This window comes from Mastigoproctus giganteus, chromosome 6 (assembly GCF_048544385.1).
Source record: "Mastigoproctus giganteus isolate SK-2022 chromosome 6, ASM4854438v1, whole genome shotgun sequence".
Classification (NCBI taxonomy): domain Eukaryota; kingdom Metazoa; phylum Arthropoda; class Arachnida; order Uropygi; family Thelyphonidae; genus Mastigoproctus; species Mastigoproctus giganteus.
Window position 1 is genome coordinate 229476037 of NC_143580.1, and position 24693 is coordinate 229500729.

General features: G+C 34.6%; 1 protein-coding gene across 1 annotated transcript in view; it reads right to left on the reverse strand.

Moving 5' to 3' along the window:
• Window positions 1–756: 756 nt before the first annotated feature.
• RyR (Ryanodine receptor) overlaps window positions 757–24693 on the reverse strand; it is an 841404-nt gene continuing 817467 nt past the window's right edge. The window contains exons 101-105 of the mRNA XM_090376454.1: window positions 14579–14686; window positions 13009–13073; window positions 9702–9802; window positions 2982–3033; window positions 757–1344 (exon numbers count right to left, since the gene is read on the reverse strand). Coding sequence (XP_090232580.1) covers window positions 1240–1344; window positions 2982–3033; window positions 9702–9802; window positions 13009–13073; window positions 14579–14686 — 431 coding nt within the window. The 3' untranslated portion in view covers window positions 757–1239. The remainder of the gene's footprint in view (window positions 1345–2981; window positions 3034–9701; window positions 9803–13008; window positions 13074–14578; window positions 14687–24693) is intronic.

The following is a 24693-nucleotide window of genomic DNA, read 5'->3' on the forward strand; positions in this document are numbered from 1 at the left end:
GTTTTACACTTCAAAAATCATATACACCTTATGTATATGATTTTTGAAGTGTAAAACGAATGAGAGCAAAGCTACTGATTGAGGAGCCAAAATAGGCTCCATAATGTAAATTTAATTACTTTATCAAAATTAATACAATTTATTCATTCAGCATGCAGAGCAGTGTAAATTATTTCTTTTACCTATACAGTAGGATATATATTTCCCCTAATGTAAATATGGACTATGAATTTTTTGGTTAGGTGATCAGTTAAACTGTTTGACTTTTTAAATAAAAACATTAAAACAAAATATTTATTATTTAAAATTTCAGACCTTCATTAAAACAAATAGTTTATAACTAGAAAATTACCAGTTTAATCAACTTAGAAGGTTAATGAACTAAGGGTTATTATTAGTCCTTAACCACTGACCTGCAGTCTCTCAACCCACAGAAAAATTTCAAAATATTTCACTTTCTTCTAGTTTGCTTATGATAGTGGGTATTTCACCTCCTTCAAGTTAGTTTATGAATTACATTTGATAATAACAAGGTAGGTGAGTTTTTTTTTTTTTTTTTTTTAAATTTTGAGTGAAGGATTAATTATGATTAATTTTACAATTATTACAGTCAAAGCTTTGACAGTCTCTGAAACTGTACATTATTAGAGTTGAGTCAGTAGTTAAGAGTTAAATTTCCAAGCAGGAAATTATTCTAATGTGGGGTAAAATCTGTTTATATGATGTAGTTTAGAAATAAAGTATCCTCCTCAAGAACACTTTTATGTCAAACTTTTATTTTTTTTTGGTAAAGAACCTGTACAGTCAGATGCCACATACACATCCTAATGTGAGGGAAGGGGGGGACTGCAATATACAAACTGTTGCAAGTGAAGCAGCTCGAAACACTCCCCTCCTAGTCCAGCACTAGCTGAGATAGCACCAAGGGAACATGCAGATCTGCATGAAGTAAGGCAGCTAACCAAGAGTCCAGGATAGCAGCTGAGATATGAATGTTGCATAGGATGGCTTCACAACCAAGTCTTAAATGTAGTGAACTGTTGATGAGGATTTTTGGCTTTGCACAGAAGTTTTTGTGGCACAATATATAAAAAGAACAAACTTAAGTTTGATAAATAGCAAAATGCCCACCTGCAGAACTTCAAGTCCAACCGATTTAAGCATGGCTTCACAGAGAGAAAAAAAAAAAGTAAATAAAAAATTACACAGAGGGACTGAAGACAATCACAGGTGTTATGTCTAGCTTGTGCCCATTAATTCATCTTCATACTGTTTACGGAAACAGTCACCCACAGGAAAAAAATCCCAACATCGTTTCTGATAAAATTCCCACACATATGTTTCCTGAAAAAATAAATAAATTTAGTTTTATTTATGTTAACAGTATATAAATATTTAAATATAAAAGTGTCAAATTTTATAATAATAAAAAGAGAAGACAATTCTAGCAGTTATATGGTACTCTGAATGCAAAAATCACATTATAATTTATTATACTTATCGTTACTGTAACAAGGATATGTTACTGAAAATATGATAATCTTTGAAGATAACTAAATAAATTATATTATTAAATTTGGTTGCTTGTGCTATTAGAGCACAGAAGAAACACAAAAATTTCTTTGGTGAACTCTGCACCAGTAGTGGCTTTAAGTATTTCTCCCCCCCCCCCCCCCCCCCAATTGAATCACTTTCTTAATTTTTGATGTTGTATATTGCAAAATGAAAAAGTGTGTGAATGATTGAATGATTGAATTGACAAACTGCATACTACGTTTTTGTTTTTGTTAAAAAAAAAAAAAAAGCATAATGTGCTTCCAAAAAATACATTTGTGTGACTGTGACTAAGTCAGGTAATTTTGCTAATGGATTTATCACATATATGGGCAACTGTTTGATGATAAATATTTACTGCCTTTTTTTAGTACTGGTAATAACATTACTTCCTTAAATTTGTTAGAAACACTTTTTATATTAATGAAGTTTCTGAAATGATTTAGATTAGATCATCATAATACTTTCAAAGGAAAGCACCTCCTTAAGAGATTCAATAAAGCTTTTTTTTTTTTAATGCCTTGCAAGTAAGTGATTCTAATATTTCAAATTGATTTAAATAGTCTTTTTTAACAAGAAGAATAATATCCAAATTTACATTAGTATTTTCACATTTGTAAATGTTGGGAAGAAAAGTGGCTTCCAAATCAGTAAGAAGCTAGTCATTTCATAGGAATTTTAATAAACAAAACATGAATTGCTTGAATGAATTTTCTTATTTTTAAGAAAATTCATTCTATTTTATTAATTTTTAAGACAATTCATTTTAAGACACTTCCATAACAAGCTGGAATCAGTATTTAACAAGAGACTAATTTCAAATCAAATCATGTTCTGTTGTCATTTTTTATTTTTATTAGACAAGAAATGAGGTTTGGATGTGATCCTGGGGTAACATACACAGGTGAAATGTGCATATTGTGTAAGTGAGCTTGTATGCTGCTTCCAAAAAAATGTGCAATCCAAATTTGAAATCAGAACTCAAAAAGTTCTGATTTCAAATTCATCTATTATCTGATAGAATGAATCCAGTGAAGGAATGGATTTATCTTTCTTTTAAGCAAAAATTTGACCAGTCAAGAAGGCAGCACTGAGGATTTAGGATTTGGCTTTTCTAAAGTAAACACTGATCTGTGACCATTAACTTATCTGATAAACTTTATCAAGTAATTTTAAAACAAAATGCTACATTTCAGAAAAAATAAATCTGATTCTAAGAGTGAAATATCGACTTTCCAAACAGACATTTAGCTATCTTCAAATAGGCACCAAGAGAAAAATACATATCTATTATATATTAATTTACAATTATTACTATTATTTACTTTCAGTCGCTCGTGCTAAATACAATACAGTTACTATTTTTTTTACTTTTTTTTTTTAAATATAACATAAAATTTAAAACAGAGTGCAATACTTATTCATACCTGACCAGTATATTCTGTGTCTGGTTTGTTGATTAGATGCATTAGGAAGAACCTGAGAAGAAAATACATAGGATATTACTGAAATATATATAGGACATTATATTATATTTTTTTCAGTGAAAAGAAGTGAAGTTTATTTAATATTAGCCTTGAAGAAAAAAACAAGTTAAAAAAGAAAACTGTTACCTGATTTCTTCTACACATTTGTCTAACCCTTTCTTAAATTTACACTATTTCTCTAGTTTTACAAGATTAGGAAAAACGTTTTTCAGACAAATTTTGAAAGCCCTAAATATTTCAAGTCCTCATGCAAATGTATGGTTCCAAGACTTGGCAGCTCACAAAACAGATCTCTCTCTCTCTCTCTCTCTCTCTCTCTCTAGCTACAGGAATATTTCTTTATGCAAATAAAGAAGTATTCCTAGAGAGTATAATATCCTTGATGCCCATTTCTGCACATTATCTAGCAGATATACATCCCGAAATAGTGTCTCCAGCTCTTTATAATACTCAAGGCATAGCATAGTAGTAGTAGTAGTGCATGTGCAAGAAAGAAAGTGTATGAGCTTATGCAGCATCAGCCGAAAAAAAAAAAAAAAAAAAAAAAAAAAATCACACCATTCCCTCCAAATGCCTGTCCAGTTCCTCCTTAAATTTATTCAACCTATCAACTTCCACAATGACAGATGGAAGTTTGTTCCAGCAATTAACCACCCGCTGGCTAAAGGCAAATTTCCGCGAATCTTGTCTTTTCTTAATTTGAATTTATGCCCCCTTAGGTTCGTAATCTGAAAAAGTGGAAGGATCCCATCAGAATTCAGAGTGCTCAACCCATTCAAGGCCTTATACACCTCAATCAGATCACCGTGCAGGTGCCTAGTCTCCAGCCACTGCAATTTGAAGAACTTAAGCCTCTCTTGGTAAGAGGATCCCTTCATTCCCCTCACCAATCTTGTTGCCCTTCTCTGTACATGCTCAAGCAAATCTACATCCTTCCTAAAATGAGGCCTCCAGACCTGTACGCATTACTCAAGGCATGGCCTGACCATTGCCTTATACAGAGGGACAATCACCTCCTTTTCCCTGCTAGCAAAATTCTTATATATCATTGACAAAACCCCATGACCTGCCCTGGTAGCCAGTCTGCATTGCTCAGAAAACTTCATATCTGACTGCACAATTACTCCCAGGTCTTTTTCATTTTCTACCACCTTAAGTGTAGTACCACACAGTTGGTACATTTCTCTGGGGTTACTTTGACCCATATGCAGTACTTTGCATTTGTCAAGGTTAAACTTCAGTTGCCACTTCTTAGCCCATCTACCCAAATTATCTAGATCCTGTTGCAGTAGCACACTGCCATTACTGTTATTAACAACCCTGCCATCCTTTGTATCATCTGCAAACTTCGATACTAAGCCTGATATACCTTCATCAATATCACTGATAAATATACAAAACAACAGAGGACCCAACACCGAACCCTGTGGAACTCCACTAATAACATTAGTCCACGAAGAGCAGCACCCATTAATTACCACCCTATGTCTTCTCCCACTCAACCATCCTTTTATCCATTCTAGCAACTTACCCTTAATACCATTCTGCTCCAATTTGTACAATAGTCTTCCATGTGCAACAGTGTCAAAAGCTTTCCTGAAATCCAAATATATGATATCAAAATTATTTTTTGCATCCAGTTCCTTTGTAATCACATCATAATATCCTATCAAATTTGTCAGACAAGACTTTCCCTTAACAAACCCATGCTGTGTCTGAATTATTGCTGCAGTCTTGTCTAGATGATCCTGCAAAGCATCTTTAACCAGTGACTCCATTATTTTACCCGGGACAGAAGTTAAACTAACTGGTTTGTAAATTACTCGTGCACCCTTCGATCCTCCTTTGTGAATTGGGAATACATTTGCACATCTCCAGTTTGTGGGGACCTCCCCTGAGTCCAAGGATGCTCTCATAATTATGGCTAAGGGTTTGCTTAGCCGCCTCCTTTAATATAACTGGATAGATCCCATCCACCCCAGGTGCCTTTCTTATGTTTAACTTCAACAATTTCTCCTCCACTTTGATCTCAGTTATTACAAAATCATTAAGCACCCTGCTACAATTTGATAACCTTCTGCCATTTTCAATGGTGCCTCCGTAGCCAGGTGGGCAGGAGCGGCAGTGCGTAGCACATGCTTCTTGATTAGACCAGGGTTCAAGCCCGTGACCACCAAATATGGAGGATGTGGTAAGGTCAAGGAATGACCACCACATATCCCGGGAGCAATATGGCTTTAGTTGATAATGCTCCTAAAAACCAAATAACAACAACAAGAACATCTGCCATTTTCAAACCTTAATAACTCCTCATGTGTGAATGTAGATGCAAAATACTCATTGTTTGTTTGCTATCTGAGCAGGATCATCAACAGTTGAACCATCGATATCAAGAGGACCAATCAGATTCATCCTCTTCCAATGAAGTTGGTCTTTATACAAATCCACTTCACCCCTAATGGAAAAATTCCTGTACATTATATATTAATGGTTCTGGCAGCCTCACTGCACTTTTCATAGAATTTTACATTGGGCTATATAATTACTCCTAAGTCTTTTTCATTATCAACTACCTTAAGTTTCTTTCTTCCCAAGTAATAGAAAAATATAGGATTACCATTTCTAGTACAGAACCTTGTATTTTTCAACCTTGTACTGCCATTTATCAGATGAACTAAATAATTATCTGTTTTGTTGAAGCAGCACACCTTGGTAACTATCATTAAACTCCTTGCGAACTTGGATGTTGAATTTGTTATACCTTTGTCAATAAGACACCTAGTGCTGAACATGAAACTCTGGTCCACTCAGAGCAGTAGTCATTTACAATTCCTTTTGTCTTTCATCATTCTCAATAATGGTACATGTACTGTTCCAATTTATTCATAGGGAACTGGAATTATAATCTAAAATTTCTTGGTTGAAATACTAAAAACCTATTTTTTTGTATTTTAATGAAAATTGTAATCAAACATAAAATCACATTACTTGGTTTTATTACTGTGTTTACTGATGAGTTATAAGAAAAATATTAATCATCAGAAACTTCTGGATTCATATTTTTCCTATTCATATTTATATTTACAGCGGCAGCATGTGGTATAAGAAAGGAGTGGTTGCAACTTGTATCTTGATTTTTGAAACTTTCTAGTTTTTTTTTCTAATCATGAAAGACAACTAATGAAAAATAAAATATATTATGTTTGTTGAAGTTTATATTACCTAAACAAAAAAACCCACCTTGTCTTGTTTTTTTTTTTTTTTTGGTAGTTGTTGGCGCATCGGCTTCTGTGGCCATAATGCACCTCCTAAGGTTTTTGCAGTACTTTGATCCAAGCCCGAGGCGGGATTCGAACCCGCGACCTTTGGGTTGCCAGGCAGGCACTTTACCCACCTGGCTAGCCCAGTCGGCGTCTTGTTGTTATAAGAGGTAATGTTTTTAAATTTCAAGCTAACGATATTCATGAATCTGCTATAATCACATAATTCTGACTTGTCTCATTCATTCAAAGGCACAAAAAATGCTTAGTGAATGCAATGCCCTCTTCAGCAGCAGTTATTTCACGATGTGTATTGAAGACATGTCCTCCTCATTCAAATGACTGAGAGTGTCTTCCACCTTGTCGAATTTTTTTGTACAGCAAAGAAATCCATGTTCCCTACCTAGTCAGAATGGACTGAAGAAGCAATCTCGAGTGCCCAAAGACATGATGGACCTTTCACAAAAATCTTGCCACCGGATGCCAATAGGTTGGCATTGGAAAATAAACTATATACTTCCTCTGAAACTCTGCGGGGGTACATATGCTAAACAAGTCATGTGAAGTAATGAAGGGAAAGCATTTTAAGATCTCTTGCCACTTTCTTCACTACGAAGACACATTAATCAGGAACAGCAAGGTGATGTCATGCTGCATTCTATTTGGGCAAGATATAGACAGAGTATTTAGAAAAAAAGTTTAAAATGTGAATAATACAGTTTATCGGCTTCCACAGTTCCACTGATTGTGGGATATCTTTACGCAGCACTGATTGTCTTATCAATGGAAATTCAAATATTTTTGCCCGCAAATTTCATCCCTAATTATTTCCAAAAAAAATGAGTGATATATCTTTCCACAGCACTGATTGTCTTAATTATTATTAAGAAAGATTAAATCTAACAAAAACTGTGATTGTTTGTTGGAAGCTACAGAATGTCACAGTAAGTAGGCTTGTTTACTTGTTGCTAGTCTTTCAAGTTGCAGCTATTTTGGTTTGCTAATTTTGGAAAACAGTACTTATTGAAATTCACTATTGTTTCCTGATGGCATTTTGCAATGCCATCAGGAAACAATACACTATTACCAAATTGTTTAACTAAATTATTTGGTCTCATTTAACGAAGTGCTCACTTTTGGCAATTTCATTTGCTGTGAAATCGACAGCAATTCACAGCAATTTCATTTGCTGTGAATTTGATGTGAAATGAATGACTTGAAATAAAAGGTGGCAAAGTTAATTAAAGTATTATATATAAATAGCCAATTTGGCCTGACATTGGTTATCACTTTTGCTTTTCCAACAATCTTTTTGACCCAGGATTCAGTTAATCTGGATTGGAGAGGGCAGAGACATTTTTGGGCTTACTTCTTACTATGACTGAATTAGTCAGCTTCCAGCAAAGGTTGCTTGACAAAAATATCGTTTTTATTCTGTCAAATTGGAAGAAAAAGTTCTAAAAGTAGAATTTAACTTAATAGTCCTTTTAATTCACTTGGAGGGGCATTTTCTCTCCAAGTGAATTAAAAATCCGATGCTGCATATTTACGTAATAAAGCAGTGAATGTGTTATGCATGTCACTGATGCAGTATGAAATATCAGTAAAAAAGAACAAACCATTAAAAATACAAAGTTTATCTGGTATTTTTAATGGTTTTCAATCAATAATACTTTTCAGTATTATTGATTGAAAACGTGAGGCAATAAAGACAGCTTTTCAACTTCCCACGTTCATTATTTAAAGCATTGAAAAAAATTTGCTTTCCAAAAAATGAAAAAGGAACTGAAAAATAGACCATACCAATTTATCAATTAACACATTCGCTGCTTCCTGAATGCAAATATGCAGCTTTGAATTTTAATCTACTTACAGGGAAAATCCTATTTTTAGAACTTTTTCTTCCACTTTGACAGAAGAAAAACCAGATATCTTTTTCAAGCAACCTTCACTGGAGGCTGATTAATTCAGTCATAGCGAGAAGAAAGCCCAAAAATGTTTCCGCCCTTTTTCAATCGTGGATCAAAACCATTGCTGGAAAAGCTAGCAGAGAAAGTGTTAATAATAAATATATGATTTAATCAGAAAATGATTTGTATGTTTAAGGAAACATGTTTATTTGTAACTTATGTTACTGTTTCGATATTTCAATGGAAAACCATATTCTAGTTCAAGTATAAAGGGATAAAATAGGCAAAATAATAGAGGAAAGGCACTTAAAACAAAAGGCATTTCTTTTAAAAATATATAAGAATTTATGGCATTTTTTCCAAAATATCTGGGCTTTAGTAATGATTATTCTTAGTTCCTGTGCTAATACAAACTGACTTTAAACAATATCAGCACATTTGTCATGCTAATTGTTACTAGCTTGAATATTTTTTTCTCTTCCATCTAAGCAGCAATGGAAAACACTTGCACAACTGGGGTAAATATGCATAAAAAAAAAGGTAAAATGCAGCCATTATCAATCCACTGCAGGATGGAGGCCTCTGATTCATGTTGAGGGAAATGGACTATAATCTGCCATGCTAGTCCAGTGCCGGTTGGCAGTTCAACTGTATTTAGCAGTCAGGGGCTTGAACCCTGGTCTACTCAAAGGGCGTGCGCTACTGCACTCCGGCTCCTGACCACTCAGCTATGGAGGCTATGGCTAACCAAACAACAGTAAAAATAAAATTTTATTATTATTTTCTTTAAAAATGCTAAATAAAAATTTAATATTTTTGAAAGAAGAAAAGAAAGTGATATACCCTGTTGTAAATACAGCAGGAACTATCAAACTGTCCATCTCTCTCTCTCTCTCTGTCAGCTGTCAATTTTTATCAGTGATTTCATTATTAGTTTAGGGCTGTACTATATTAAACCTGCATTCATACAGAAACCTATATTCCTTCACTCAAGAAGTTAACAGAACCGAATTAAATGTCTGTCAGAAGTTATCTGACTGAGACATATAATCATTTTTATCAGATATATAATAATTATTTTATTACTTTGAGGGAATGCAATCCATTAGTGCTGAGAGCTGTACTAATGGAATTTCTGCCCTCCCAGCAATAAGCTAAAATAATTGCTGAAATAGAGTGATGAACCATATTAAATGATGATGAACTACATTAAAAATAAGTAACATTACATTTTCTTTTGTAGGCACTTATGAACACTAGGCTCTTATTGTGAAAGCCTCACAATATGAGAGGGTGATGCCATGTATTAAGATTTTTATGTCTTATTTGTAGAAGCTTTTTCTTGATACAGTTTATTCTCATAAAAGGAGCATGTAAATGTAGCTTTCATGTGGATATAAAGATCTGCTGATATTGCTTAAATACATACACAGTATAAAATCATAAGTTTAATTTACCACTTGCATGAAGTAAGCTAACTAAATACTTACATGTAATTGGCAAGATTATGTTCTTTTTGTACATGTGTATCAAATCCATGAGGGACCTTATCAAAGTAGTCCTTACCCATTCCACATATGAAGCAATTGGACTAAAAGATAAAAATATACTTTAGTTGTGTACGTTACCATTGAATAAGAAATAAAAAATTTAATTTCAACAAGTTTTTTAAATTAAAATTAGATATTAATGATTCAGGATTTTTCTACTTGTATTATTATAAATACTGATATTAACAATAATAACAGAAATGACTATTTTAATAATATTAAATCTGCATTCATATAGAAACCCTATTTAACAAAGATTCCTTGAATTTTTAATATAAAAATTTGGAAAAAAAAAAATATATACTTGGGAGATACACTGAGTAATAGATAGATGAAGAGAGTGGTTTTACAACATGAGAAAGCTAAAATGGTGGGGGGAAATGGTTTTCCCATCAGTTAACACATTTTAGAATTAGCCTCCACCCAGTTGTCTTCCGTTAAAAAAAAAAAAAAGCATCTCCACTGTAGCTACCTGATTCACCTACATATAGCCCTATCAAAAAGGTAGGTACCACAGAACTAATGACACCTTCTCACTAGGAGTTATATACAACTTGAATAGGAAGATAAACTGTGCTGCACTAGAGCACTCAAATATCTTAAGCAGGATATCACCATTCATACAAGTAATGCAGAGAAAGGAGGAGGGATTATCATTAAATAAAGTAATCAGAAAAAAATTCAAGTTGACAGTATTAAAGCTTACAAGAAGCATCTTCCAGCTCATTCCATTATAAATGGTGAATAACACTTATAATGGAATGAGTTGTATCATATGAAGAAAGTCATTAGTGTTTTTTTAAGGAGTGGGTGGGGGGATAGTTACCTGTGAGATTTTTGATAGTACTTTCTGTTTCTGATATTTAATACCTTAGAGAGTTAGACCTATCTGCAATTAGGGATATTTTCAGTTTCAACGTTCTCTCCATTCTGATGAGGCAGCAGGGATGAGAATGTCATTTATCTCATTTTTTGTCAAATGCTGGAAACACAACAGAGATTCCTTTGATGATTTCCATGCATTTCTCAACACCCTCAAAATGAAATGCAACCGGATCCTCCTAGCAATATCACTAATGAACCCATTTGCACCTCTGTCTACAGAAAAACCATCAATACAGCCAGAGAAGTATTGTTAAAAAAAACATAGCTGGAATGCTCGTTCTCCAGAAGACTATATGATAACACCACATCAACTGTACAATAACTGAATCAGTTTTCAGACTCACAGTTCATAGAACAACCAGGTCTAGCATTCAGCTCATGGCGAATCAAAATGCAGCATTCACACACACATCACAGTATATCTCATTCGTTGGATCTCTTTATCTAACACATTGTACTTTAGTAAGAAACGTTCAAATTTCATTGCAAAATTTATATTTTTGTTTTTAAATAAATTTTTAAAGAAATCTATTAATTTTAAAGATTACTATTAATATATAATTTTAGTAGCAATGGGTAAAATAAATATTTCTCCCACCCCTTGATTATGCCATTGTTTCATAATATTAGGTGTATAAATTTAATGATTTTCTATTATGACATTTTGAAAAAAGTACCAGAACGTTGTTCTGGTGCGTTCTGGCCTGAATACACCACTGAATACAGCCCAATCTTCCTATCATCATTTAAAGAGGGATCATCAGGAGCCACACCCTTTCAGCCTTTTCTTCCCAGGAAATCAACTCTGAGATCACCAATATCTTTTCCACCTTACAGAAGAATGGCTATCCCTTATCTATCACTCAAGTTTATATTAAAAATTGAACTGGATCACCCAGAAACACAAATGTGCATTTCTTTGGCAATGACTTGATAAGTATGTTAAAGATACCAGAAAAGCGAGTAAAAGATTTAGTGCCACAACATTCCAGGTAGTAATGTTCCATTGACACCAATAATCCCAATGTAAGTGTTGTGTACAAAGTGTTGATACACTTGCATTTTCAATTAAAACTGAGCTATTAGTTGAATTTTGCTTAAAGTTGGTGGCAGTCAGTTGGTGGAAAATTCATTAGAGAGTAAGCAATAAATCACATCATGTTATTTGCTTGTGAATCCCATGCACTCCCGTTCAGTAAGCAAAATGTTAGAGAAGTTGTGCCTTACAGTTGAGCAAAAGGCTGTAAAGATGATTTTTTTTTTTTTTGGTTAAACTGAGAGCACAACTCTATTTTTTTTAGCAATACTTCTCTGGCTGTATTGATGGTTTTCTGTAGACATAGGTGCGAATGTGTTCATTAGTGATGTTGCTAGGAGGATCCGGCTGCATTTAATTTCGAGGGTGTTGAGAAATGCATGGAAACATGAGAAATGATGCTACACTACAGAAAGAAGATTTCAGGCTGTTTTTGAAAGTTAATGGATGCCTGCAAGACACATGATACTTTGTTTATCCAGTAGCATAAATAAGAAGGCTATGTAATGGAACAAAAATGACAATGACATTGCACAGTCAGTATTCATTCTCGAAAAAAATTCAGAAGCCCTCTGAGTTGCAATACAGCATGGTCCAGGAAAGTCAACAAGTAAAGCAACTTGTGACTTGGAAGGTCTTGGCATCCTGCTCAACAAATGCTCCAAGTGGATTTGAAGATGTTCCCATACAAGATTATAGTGCTGCATAAATTTTCTGAAAATGATAAGCACAGAAGAGCAGAATGTACAGTTTTGGGCAAGAAGAGCTTCCTATCAGCATCAGAAGAAAAGTAGCCATGGAGTAAAAGTGACCATGCGGACAGCCCTGTAAAGTCATCAATGAAACTGTTACACACAGCAGTATCTGTATATGCTTCAGAATGGCTTTCTACTGCAGCTCATGGCAACTCAGCCTCCTGTGGATACTCAGTAGTTTGTCACATGCAGCTATTGTTGTGCTGGAATTTTTGTGCACTGTTTCTGGCTCTCAATTCAGATTATCAGATGTGTTTGGGTATTTTTGGCCATCTCTCAGTTCAGTTGAATCCATGTGACTTTTTCTTGTGAGGGTTTCTTGAATCTCATTCCCTCAACAAATTCCCTCAAAAAGGAAAAAAAAAAAAAAAACAGCTACTCAGATCCCATATTTTGTCTCCTCTCTCACACCACCTGCAGTGATTTTTGATGGAGGAAGACTCCATTTGGGAGGTCTTTATCCCTTTAAATCACTGAAAAAATATCCAAAAAAAATTAAATAAAATAGTAAAGACCATACAAAATGTCTAATGAATAGTAACTTCATATCTAGCAAAAGATTTTAACTCACCTCCATATCATCTACAACACTTTGTAACTGATCCCTTAGTTCACCAAAGGCGTCAATAATCAAACCTAGGAAAGTGAAGGAAATATTTTTTTAATACAAGCAGGAAATAAAAGTGGCCTAAAAAATGTATTCAAACATTATATTTGAACCAAATATTTGCAAAACACGGCAAAAAAAAAAAGAAAAAAGAAACATAATCACAGGTAAACCTTTTGTTTTAAAATTTCAAAGATGAATTATTTTAAGGAGTTGCTAATATAGAAAAATGGCAAAGTATAGTGCTACCTCAATATACCTCTTTATACCATAAATTTTTGCAGATATAATGCAGGTATGATCATATCCACCAATATGGATATAAAACAACATATACTGTGTTCAAGAACCATCAATTTCCCACTGAAAACTGGCAAAAGAAAATATCTACTGTACTTCTGAGAGGAAAACCAGTTACTGCATTCTCCTCTGTGATATATTCAGTTGCAGGGTAAATTTTTATAAATAACAAGACTTATCCAAGAATAATACTGTTATTCATGATTACCTTGCCACATCTAGAAACACGTTACAGAGAAATTTTTGTACACAACAGCATGTGATATCATTTCTTGGGCTATGAAATTATATTTAGAATAGCAACAACCATTTGAATATGTGGAGTACAATGTTTACAGAAAGGACAGGCAGGGCAGGAGAGGTGGAGGGGGTTATGATCTTAGTTAAGAAGAATATTAAATCTATGGTAGTGCATCCATCCATTTGACATAGGTGACGAGTGTAATGTCGAGTCAGTTCAGTTTTGTGTGATATAAGCACTGGGAAAAACAAACTTGAAAGTTGGAATGTGTTATAGACCTAATGATTGTGATCAGTACACCAAACAGCTATACAGAGAAAGAGAGTTGGCCAGCAAATCAGAATGTCTCATAATGGGAATTTTAACTTTCCAGATGTTGACTGGAATTTGTGGTTTGGTCACTCATACACTAGCAAGACTTTTGTTGATTTCTTGGATGACTGTTTTCAATGGCAGCATGTTAGATAGGCAACAAGAGGAAGCAATACTCTTGATCTGGTTATCGGCAGTGATTCTTCATGCATTAAGAATCTGCAGGTAACAGACCCACTTGGTGGCAGTCATCGAAATGTGAAATTTAATTCAAGTACTAATGTGGAATTTAATTAAAGACTTAACTACTGTCAAGGGTGAAGGGAAAAGCTTTTGCAAGGATGATTGCGGTGGTCTCAGATAGTTTTTAAATTCTGTACAGTGGGACCAACTGATGATGTTACCAACAGCAAATTCTATATGGGAAGTATTCAGGGAAGTAATCAATGAAGCTACTAGGGTTTTCATACCAAAGTAAAGAAGTACTGTTCAAGGCTTAGACATAAATGGATGTCAAATGAACACTGAGACACACATGGCAGAGAAGAAAAGTGCATGGAATGCATATAAATTATCATTATTGTCCATATTAGTAACATATTCAGGTTAAAGAAAATCATTATTTTGCTAGTTGGTCTCAGAAGATAGCATAATTATAATAACACTATATTGGTAACATACCTTGGATGATGGCCAGTAGAATGACAATAACAAAGAAGAAGAAAGTGATATCAAATAATATTCTGTACACCTCATATTCATCTCCATCAGGAGGGTCAATCTCATCACCTGGGAAAAATTGAAAACATGAATATTATATTTATATTTATATTATAGATCAAGTTTGAAATGATCAGAATTGATTATATACATTATTTCATTATATATTTATATGATTACTTTTATTTAAAATAAAAAAATAATAATAAATAAAAATCAGAGTGCCCTAATCACTCCATAATCCTTTTACTTCTAAAATAAATGGCATCTGATAATTATCTAGACTTCATAATCATGGCAGTATGACTATACAAGCTTGATAGACCCCTCATTTTAATTCCTTCAAGGGCATCCACCATCTTTTTTCAAGCTCTCATAAATACTCATCAGAATGCTGAGTTTGAATCTAATTTCCTCATACTCTTTGCACTGAATAGACATCAAGACACCATCCTTGGCTGTTTCATGTCCCGTTCCAGATAGATGCACAAACATTGCACAAGCAGTACATTTTGTAAGTCCATCATTCATATGAGAACTGTTCCCCTTCATTTCCCTCTGAACCACAGCACTCCCGCTACTTTGAGCCCGTTGCTTTGCTGCTCTAATCTGAGGCATGATTTCTGTTTAAATTCAATTTAAGCTGAGAATACTGAATACTAATTTAATCTGTAATAGTGTAACGTAATACATTATATGTATTACATCAAAAAAAATTTAAACTACGAAAGTAACAGTGTAACGTAATACATTATATGTATTATGTTACACTGTTACTTTCGTAGTTAAAATTTTTTTTATCACACTAAAAATAAAATTTCTTAGCTAAAAAAAAAAAAATATGCCAACCTACATGATTAGAACCTACAGGCCATTTATTTACTACAATTAAAACCCTACAATTCCACTACCATGTGCTACACTACTAGTTATGTGATACGATATTTGTGCCAAATTACTGATACTAAAGCACTATTAATATTAAGTCATAACTTACAAAAACTCTTAACTAAATTTAAAAATAAGCTAAAGGACATGACTAGGACTGTTACACTGTTTATCAAACAAAATATAATGCGTTAAATAAGTAAAAAAAAAATTGACAAAATTTCCTGAAGGAAATAAAAACATCCATGAAATGCATGATTTTTAGACTCTATTAATAATAAATAGATTCCAAACTTTACACAATGAAGTGCTTCATTTGAAGTATTTTAATCAAGATGACCTTGACTATAATATTTGTGCAACATGCTGACATTACAATAGTCTTGGTTTTGTAAATGATGAGTGGTTTTCTTAGGAAGGAGATTGGTTTGGTTTGTTTTGGATTTTATTGGCGCATTAGCAACTAAGGCTATAATGCGCCTAGGAAGGAGATTCAGCCAGTGGAAGATTCAGTATTCAACCTCTTGGGGACATTTAAATGGGGTGATGGGTGCAGAGGTCCACACAACTTGGAATATTAACAAAAAGGCTTCTTGCATCAAGAATATCCATTCTATGAAGTTCTCAAATGCACTGATACTACTAATTGAGTCACTAAAAGAATCATAAAACTCAAATTTTTCATAAAACTAAACCAGTGTTTATTATAATTGTATATCTAAAAATAAAATTACACAAAAGAAATAAAACAAATAAATTAAAATACAGTAAAACAATCTAAAAATAAAATATAGTTATAATAAACATCAGTTTATTATAAGCCATAGAGTCGAGCTGATTTCGAGAAGACTGTTATTGTGGGATGTCACATTGCTGGCTTGTTGATTCGTTCTATTGCTGACTGCCTTCCAAAGTAGCTGTCAGGATGTTATCATGAAATGGAAGCATGAATGTAACACTATCATCCAGCAACACACAGGAACACTATGAAAGCTCATGATCTGTGGTACTCAGAAGGACAGAGCAACAGTCTTGTCAGAAATCCCAGCAAAATATCAACCAGGAGTTAAAAAAGTTAACTCCTGGTTGATGTTTTAACTCCTGAAAAAGTTTTATGAAAAATTTGTGTTTTATGGTTCTTTTAGCAACTCAATTACAGTGGTATTAGTGTAGTATTCAAGAAACTGATATAATCATCTTGGCATGTAGGATGACTGAGGACAACAACTAATAACATACTGAGACAGAATGAGTGATGGGTGGAAACCCCCATGAGAACTGTGGAGATTCAAACTTCCATTTGGCTCTCCACAATGCAATTTTCCTACATAGCATCCTGAATAGTATATAAGACATGGCTGAATATCATGAACTTCATTAAATCATAACTGTATCATTATTAGATTTCTGTAATAGTAACATATTTAAGTAAAATTAAATGCAACAAGGCATCATATCTTTAAGAGTATAATATTGGTGTAAACACACCATAGACAACTCTTAAATAAAAAACTACGTTAGTAGCGTGAAGGGCATCATTTTATCTGTATCTCATATTGTGCTCTTCCTTCACAATGAGTTGCCATGTATTGCACTACCTCAAATAAGTAACACTTCACTAAAAGAGAAGACTATTGTTACTTATTTTCGGTGGGCACTACCACCCAGACAGCACAGTTTCAAGGCTTGTTGGCCTTTCATCGGTGGGTGGGCAGGTACCCTGGTATTGCAGACAGACATTCCAGTTGTGAAGATAATCCCACAATATGAGAGATGCCAGAAGGTGTACGTGATAATATTTAAGTAAAATTAAATGCATCATATCTTTAAGAGTATAATAATCTATATAAGATTGGTGTAAACACACCATAATAATAACAGAACAAACTTCAAGACACAATACGCTGTAGAAGAGTGAATGGCATTAGCAGTCCATCTATTTTCAAGCCAGCATAGGATAGCTTAAATTTTATTTAGATGGAACTCTGTTGCTCAGTCTCAGCAGGCACAATGCAGACATGTAGAAGTTTGTTTATTAGTCCAGGCTAATTTTTGTTAGTTCAGAAGAGGGTTCTTGATATATTGAACACAGAGGAACTTATTGTGAAAACAATATTTAGTTTAATGTAGATGGAAACAGACTAAATATTCTGTTTATCATAGCTTTAATAAGGAAAACAGTATAATTTTTTGTTATAGTTGGATGATATGATTTATTTAGTTTACATGCAAGCCAGGTGAGTTAAGCCTGAAATCTGCTTGATTAGGAACTATGGATAAGAATTTAAGTGAATGAATTTTTTTGGATTTATTTTAAGTCTGTTCTATACTTTATTTTAGGAAATCAGTATGAATATCACAGGCTACTGGAAAAATAACTATAGTAATTGTATTTGTTGTTGAAGTAAAATGTACACCTTAAAAAGCATGTAATTTTATCCATAAGGAGTCATGCAGAGCATACATCACTGCAATGTTTTTGTTCTCTTCTGCATTCTAAAACTACTCTATTCTCTTAGAAGTAAATTATAATACTTTCAACAAAAGTTTGTCTCTCAATTTCTGTATTACAAATTTCTTTCAATTTCTGTATTACAAATACAGAAATTGAAAGAAATTTTAATCAAGAAATTTCCTGTAAATAGGCTTAAAACAAAGTCTGAAGCTGGAACTCATGCTTGCTTACCATATTTGTTTTTTACACATGACTATATTTGTTTTTTAGTTATGGAAAAAAATTTTGATTTATTAAATTCAGCTTGCAGCATACATGTAATCTTTTCTTAATAGATTTCCTTACTTATTGTATTTAACTTTTTATATTTTAATAAAAAATTTAAATTTTTAAAAAATTCTATGCTTTTTACACATATTTTAAACATTAATTCTGTTGAAAGTGAAGAAAAAAAGTTAAAACCATAAAAATAAATATGAAATTAATAGAAACTTTCATTTTCCAGTGTAGAAAATGACTAAGAGTGCAAAATTTTAAAATTACACATGCACAAATATTTCTGTTTATATATTACAATGCTAGTATTGGTTTTAGCCATATTATTATTATTATAATCCATATGTTGCAAGAGAGCCTGAGGCTTATGCTGCACCGACCAAAAAAAAAAAAAAAATTGAGAGAGAAGTAGTAAGGAATCACCAAGAAAGAGAAGAATGATGATATCCAGCTCAGGACCCTGGCTTTAATAACGGGTGAATAGGTGGGGAATTGCTTTGCAATGCTAATATGGAACCTTGCGAGTCTGCATATATTGTGCTCTTTTCAATTGACACATGGAAAATATTTTCTAATGCAAGCTTTATGGCATATAATTCGGTCGTGTAGCTACTACACTCTGTTGGAAGAGATAGAGAAATGAAGTATCAGGGAGTACCACTGCTGCACCTGATCCATCTGTATATATTTTAGCGAAGTCGGGATAATGTTGAGTATGCTCAATGTGTAGCTGTTGGATGTTAGAGTCTGATAGAGAGTGTTTTCCCCCACTGGTGGAAATAATTGTCACAAGATGGCATGATGACAGACCATGGAGGGTCGGGATCTATAGGATCTTGCAAGATTTTATTGAAGTGTATATCCCAAACTTCTGCTAGATGTTTTAGCCTAATACCAGTAGGCCGAACTGTCTGTGGTTTGTTTCTGTAGAAGGTCATATACTGCGGATCATAAAGTATTGACCAATTAGGATGGTTATCTGACTTTGGATCTTGGTTGCATAGTTCAACAGCAACATCTTTCTCCTGATATTTAGAGGAGGTTCATGGGCTTCAACATACAAACTTTGCACTGGAGATGTTGTGAATGCACCTAGTGCTGTTCTAAGAGCTGAATGTTGAATAGGGCTGAGGTGAGATAAAACACTCACCCTAGCAGAATCTAAAACAGGCACGCCGTAGTCCAGGCGTGATCTAATTATGGTTCTGTAGAAGTGAAGCAGGCTGTAACAATCTGCTCCCCATGTTGTCACTGATAAGACTGAGTATGTTCAGTTTCTTTTGAAAATTAGTATGGAGATATTCATTGTGCTTTTGGAAGTTTAACTTACTGTTGAAAAGTAATCCTAGTAGATGAATACTATTAGCTATGGGAAGAGGATGGTTATTCAAGTGGAGCTCGGGTTCAGGATGCATATTGCGTCTGGTACAGAAGTGAATGGCAGTAGATTTCTGGCTGGATAGTCTATAATCATTTTGTATCATCCATGTCAGGATGCAATTAATTGATATTTGTAGTTGGCGTTCAATTTAATGCATGTTTTGAGAATGACAGGAAATTGAGAGATCATCTGCAAAAAGGTACGAATCTACAGTTTTCAGAATGAGTTAAATTATATGGTTAATTCTCACTGCAAACAAAGTGGCACTGAGAACAGACCCTTGCAGAATTCCTTCTTTTTGGGTAAAGACCTTAGAGAGGGTTCCCGGTAATGAACTTGAAAGGATCGCTGTTGAAGAAAATTTTGATAAAGTATGGTAAATTGCCTCTCAGGCCAAGAGAATATAGATCTTTTAAGATGCTGAAATGCCATGTAGTATCAAAGGCTTTCTCAACGTCAAGACACACCACGACGAGATGTTCCTTCTTGATGAAAGCATTTCTAATATTTGTCTCGGTTTTGATCATGAGGTCCAATGAAGATCAGTTTTTCCGGAAACCAAACTGGTTGTTGTTAATCAAGTTTTGGGACTCCAGGAACCAAGTGAGACGGCGATGTAGCATTTTCTTGAGGGTTTTGCTGAGACAGCTGGTAAGGGATATTGGCTTGTAATTTTGCAGAACAGAATGATCTTTACCAGGCTTTGCAATTGCTAGTACATAAGAATGACGCCAGGAACTTGGAAGGTATGCTCGGAAAAAATTTGATTGAAAAATATTAGTAGCAAGGAGAGTGATCTTTGATCTAAATTTCGGAGCATTACATAATATATCCCATCAGGGCCAGCAAGCACTGTTTCTTGGGTTGGTAAGGGATTGCTGCAGTTCAAGCATGGTAAATGGTTGATTATAAGGTAAAGCAGAATTGTCAGTGAAACTTAATTTGGATTTCTCTGCAACTGTTTTAAATTTTTGAAATGTTTGATCATAGGCGATAGAAGAGGACAACTGAGTAAATATGATCCCCAGTGCAGTTGATATTTCTGTAGGAGTAGAAAGCTCCTGCCCATTCCAGTTCAGTAGTGGGGTGGATAAAGGAGGAAATTTACTGTTGAAACATTTTATTTTTCTCCAGATTAATTTGATATCGGTATTTTTATTTACTGATGAGGCAAATTTAATCCAATTTTCTTTTTTTGCTTTGCGTCTGATGTAACGAGCTTTTGCTCTAAGACGTTTATAATTAATAAGGTTGGAGGTAGTTGGATGTTTGCGGAAAAGGTTCCATGCTTTGTTTTTCTCTTTTTTTCACATGGTTGCAGTCTTCAATCCATCAGTAATTTGTTTTTCGTCTAAATCTTACTTATATTGAGGAATGGCAGCTAATGCGGCTGTCAGAATTTGATTTGTGATGTGCTCAGTAACACTGTTGATGGAACATGACTGAATGATATAGTTGTCAAATGATATGTGCGATCTGTATTTTGTCCCGTAAGCCCTTGAAAATTTCCATTTAATTGGATTTTCTGTTGGGAAGAAACAGGATGTTTGAATTTTGCAGATTATCGGATAATGGTTGCTGCTATAAGGATCACTCAGAGTTACCCAATCTATACTTGGAAAGAGGATTGGGGAACAAATGGAAAGGTCTATTGCAGATGTTGAACCTGTAGGGAGATGGATATACGTAGGAGTGCCAGTATTTAGTAAAGTTAAATTCTGCCTGTCTATCAACATTTCAATAAGCTTCCCTCGTCTGTCTGAGATAGGGGAACTCCATAGTGGATGGTGGGCATTAAAGTCTCCTAGTAAACAAAATAGAGATGGTAACTGCAAAACAAGATCTTCGATTTCTTGAATGGTATATTGATGATTTGGTGGAAGATAAATTGAAACCAGTATCAGAGTAATACCATTTACAGTGCGAGTGGCAACAACTTCTAAGGCGGTTTGTAAAGGGTTGCATCTGGAGGGGATGGTATCCCCTCTTGAATCCACGATTATTGCTACTCCTCCATGAGCACTGTTAGTGCCAGCTCTGTCTTGTCTGAACATAGTATAATTTTTGATTTTGATTGAGATCTGAGGTGTCAAATTTGTTTCCTGCAAGCACATTGCAAGAGGTCTGTAGTGGTGAATTAATTCATGGATATCATCAATGTTACTGCGAAGGCCTCTACAGTTCCATTGGATGATATGTTCCATTATTTGGATTTCTAAGAGGGAGTTGAATTTGGCTGCTTTTTATAAGTGGGTTATTTGTGATGTTCTAGTTTAGATTTTTCTTTTCTGGGAAAATTGGGGCATGTTGAATCATTGTTATCTTCCATTTCACCATCTGCATGTAATTCGAGAAGATCTTGTGTGTTCATATCATCAGTATCCATCCCTGTTGAGGGGGGGTTGATTAACCTCAATAGGATCTGATTTTTGCATTTTTTCTGTTACTTTACTGTGGGTTATGTTTTGGATTGGAACTGTGAGAGGTGTATTGTTACTTTGATCTACTGTCTTTGGCTTAGTTGTAAGCTGAGTCGATAGAACTGATCGAGCCCAGTCTGCGATCGATTTATCTGGTACTTCTGTCTGACATGCTACTGATTAGTGATAGTGGATAGCCAAGGCATAAGAGCTTTTTGGAATGATTAGTTTAATTTATTTTCTAGCTTCTTGATATGAGACTTTATTTTCAGTCTTGTATTTTTGTATTTTCTTTCCTAGCTTCCAGAGATCACATTCTTTAAGAGTATGCTGGGTGGTCGCCCCTGCAATTAGGCCTTGCATTCTGACTTGGTATGAGTTGTAGAGCCACAGTTTGGACATGTTGAAATGCCACAGCATACTATCTGGGAGTGACCAAATTTCTGGCATTTGTAGCATCTTAGGGGATTTGGGATAAAAGGTCGAACACAGCAATTTAAGTAACTTGCTTTGACTGAAGCTAGTAGATTCAGTGTATTAAAGGTTAGAATTATGTTACGTGTTGGGACTAAGGTACCATCTTTTCGTATCATTATTATTTATTATTATTATTATTAGCCATATGGTGCAAGGAAGCCTGAGGCTTATGCTGCACCAGACAAAAAAAAAATTCCCGAGTACCCTGAGAGAGAGAGAGAGAGAGAGGAATCACCAAGAAAGAGAAGAATGATGATATCCAGCTCAGGACCCTGGGTGTGCCAAGCCCATACACACCAGATATGAGCCCCTGGGGATAGATATGAGCCCCTGGGGATAATGATTCTTTTTGCTTGTGTTATATATCTAGGCGCCTCCATAGCCAGGTGGGAAGGAGCAGCAGTGCGTAGCACACGCTTCTTGATTAGACCGGGGTTCGAGCCCGTCACCACCAAATACGGAGGATGCGGAAAGGTCAGGGAATGACCACCGCATATCCCGGAGCAATATGGCCTTAGTTGCTAATGCTCCTAAAAACCAAATAACAAACTAACAAACAAAGCTTGTGTTATATTTTGTTCCTGTACTATTTCTTCTTCAGAAACGTTCAATAGATCCCAATCAGTGATCACTCCCTTGGATGAATTCAGGGTGTTATGTGGAGTGACTTGAATTGGAATTCTGCTTAAAGTAGTGAGTCCTAATAATTGTTCAGAGTGTCTTGGGAGAGAAGTCTCTATTAGCAAGTCCCCAGATTGGAGATGTTTCACCATTTTTGGTGATGCTGCTGCATGTTCCAGGCATCGTATGATGAAAGGGGAGAGCTTGCTAACAGGTTGTAGCGCCTCCATCGCCAGGTGGGCAGGAGTGGCAGTGCGTAGCACACACTTCTTGATTAGACCGGGGTTCAAGCCCGTGACCACCAAATATGGAGGATGCGGAAAGGTCAGGGAATGACCACTGCATATCCTCAGAGCAATATGGCCTTAGTTGCTAATGCTCCTAAAAACCAAATAACAGCTAACAGGTTGTGCCAACAGATAATGAATAATCAGGAAGGCTGGTGATTCCTGTCTGCCAGCATCTTTTTTCATTCTCTTCGAGGTAGAGAAGTCATGGTCTGTTTCATGATCTGTTTCACATTGAGCGCTCTTGGGCTCTAGCCGAGGAAATTCATTGGTTTCCATTTCTACCCCTTTTAGCCCTGAGGGTTGATTTATTCCCAGGTTACTGGCCCCGCCACATGGAGGCAGGAGGGGTGTTACCAGTGACCAAGCAATAAGAAGTTAGTGGTTAGTGTTTTAGAAAAGTTAGTTATATATACAAAAGAAAGGTGTCTTTCCTTTCTTATAGGAGGCTTCCTTCTTTATTTAAAAAGAAACAGAAAATAAATAACTTTGAAAGTAAGAAGGCTTTAGAAATCTTTAACCACTTCTTTATAGAAAATTTGAAAATCACTTTGTAAATCACTAGATCAATCAGGGCCAGCCTAACTACCTGTGAAGGCAACTTGTTCCAGTAATCATTTTATTATTTATTCATATCTGTGAATAAATAATAAGTTCTTCAGTTTTCTAGTGTTTTATTATATAAAACTACTGAATATAGTAAGTTCTTCATGAAAACTATCACAAAAAAAGAACAGCCCTTCCAAGAGTTCTCATCTCACCATGTTTTTCCAATCACTTTTTTTAGATAATTATTCTGGAAATGTCCTAAAATATCAAGGCTGAGACTATGCTTTATTTACAAAGTTAAAAGTTTAGAAGGCTAGAGAAAGTAACTGATGCATTTCCTTGAACAGAACAACATGGACACTACTTTTATTTGTTACATTTGTTGTTACTTCTGAGAAAACAGACTAAACTAATAATGTCACTTCTAAGAAATGGACAAACTGGAACAGCAATCATTTGATGAATCAAAAAAAAAAAAAAAAACAGGACTATCACCTATGAGGTTCTATGTACCTGAGGAAACTGAAAGTTGCAAAAAAGGGTTCCTGATGCATCTGTCAGGTTCTTTCACACAATTACTCTGTGAAAACTATAAAATATCACTTCACAAACAACTTGAGTAAAACAGGGTCTATATTAAGGAAGGAAGTTTATTTATTTATTTTTTTTAATCTTCAACCATCAAAAATGGGCAAAAATGTTTTTCACATTATCTGACCTGT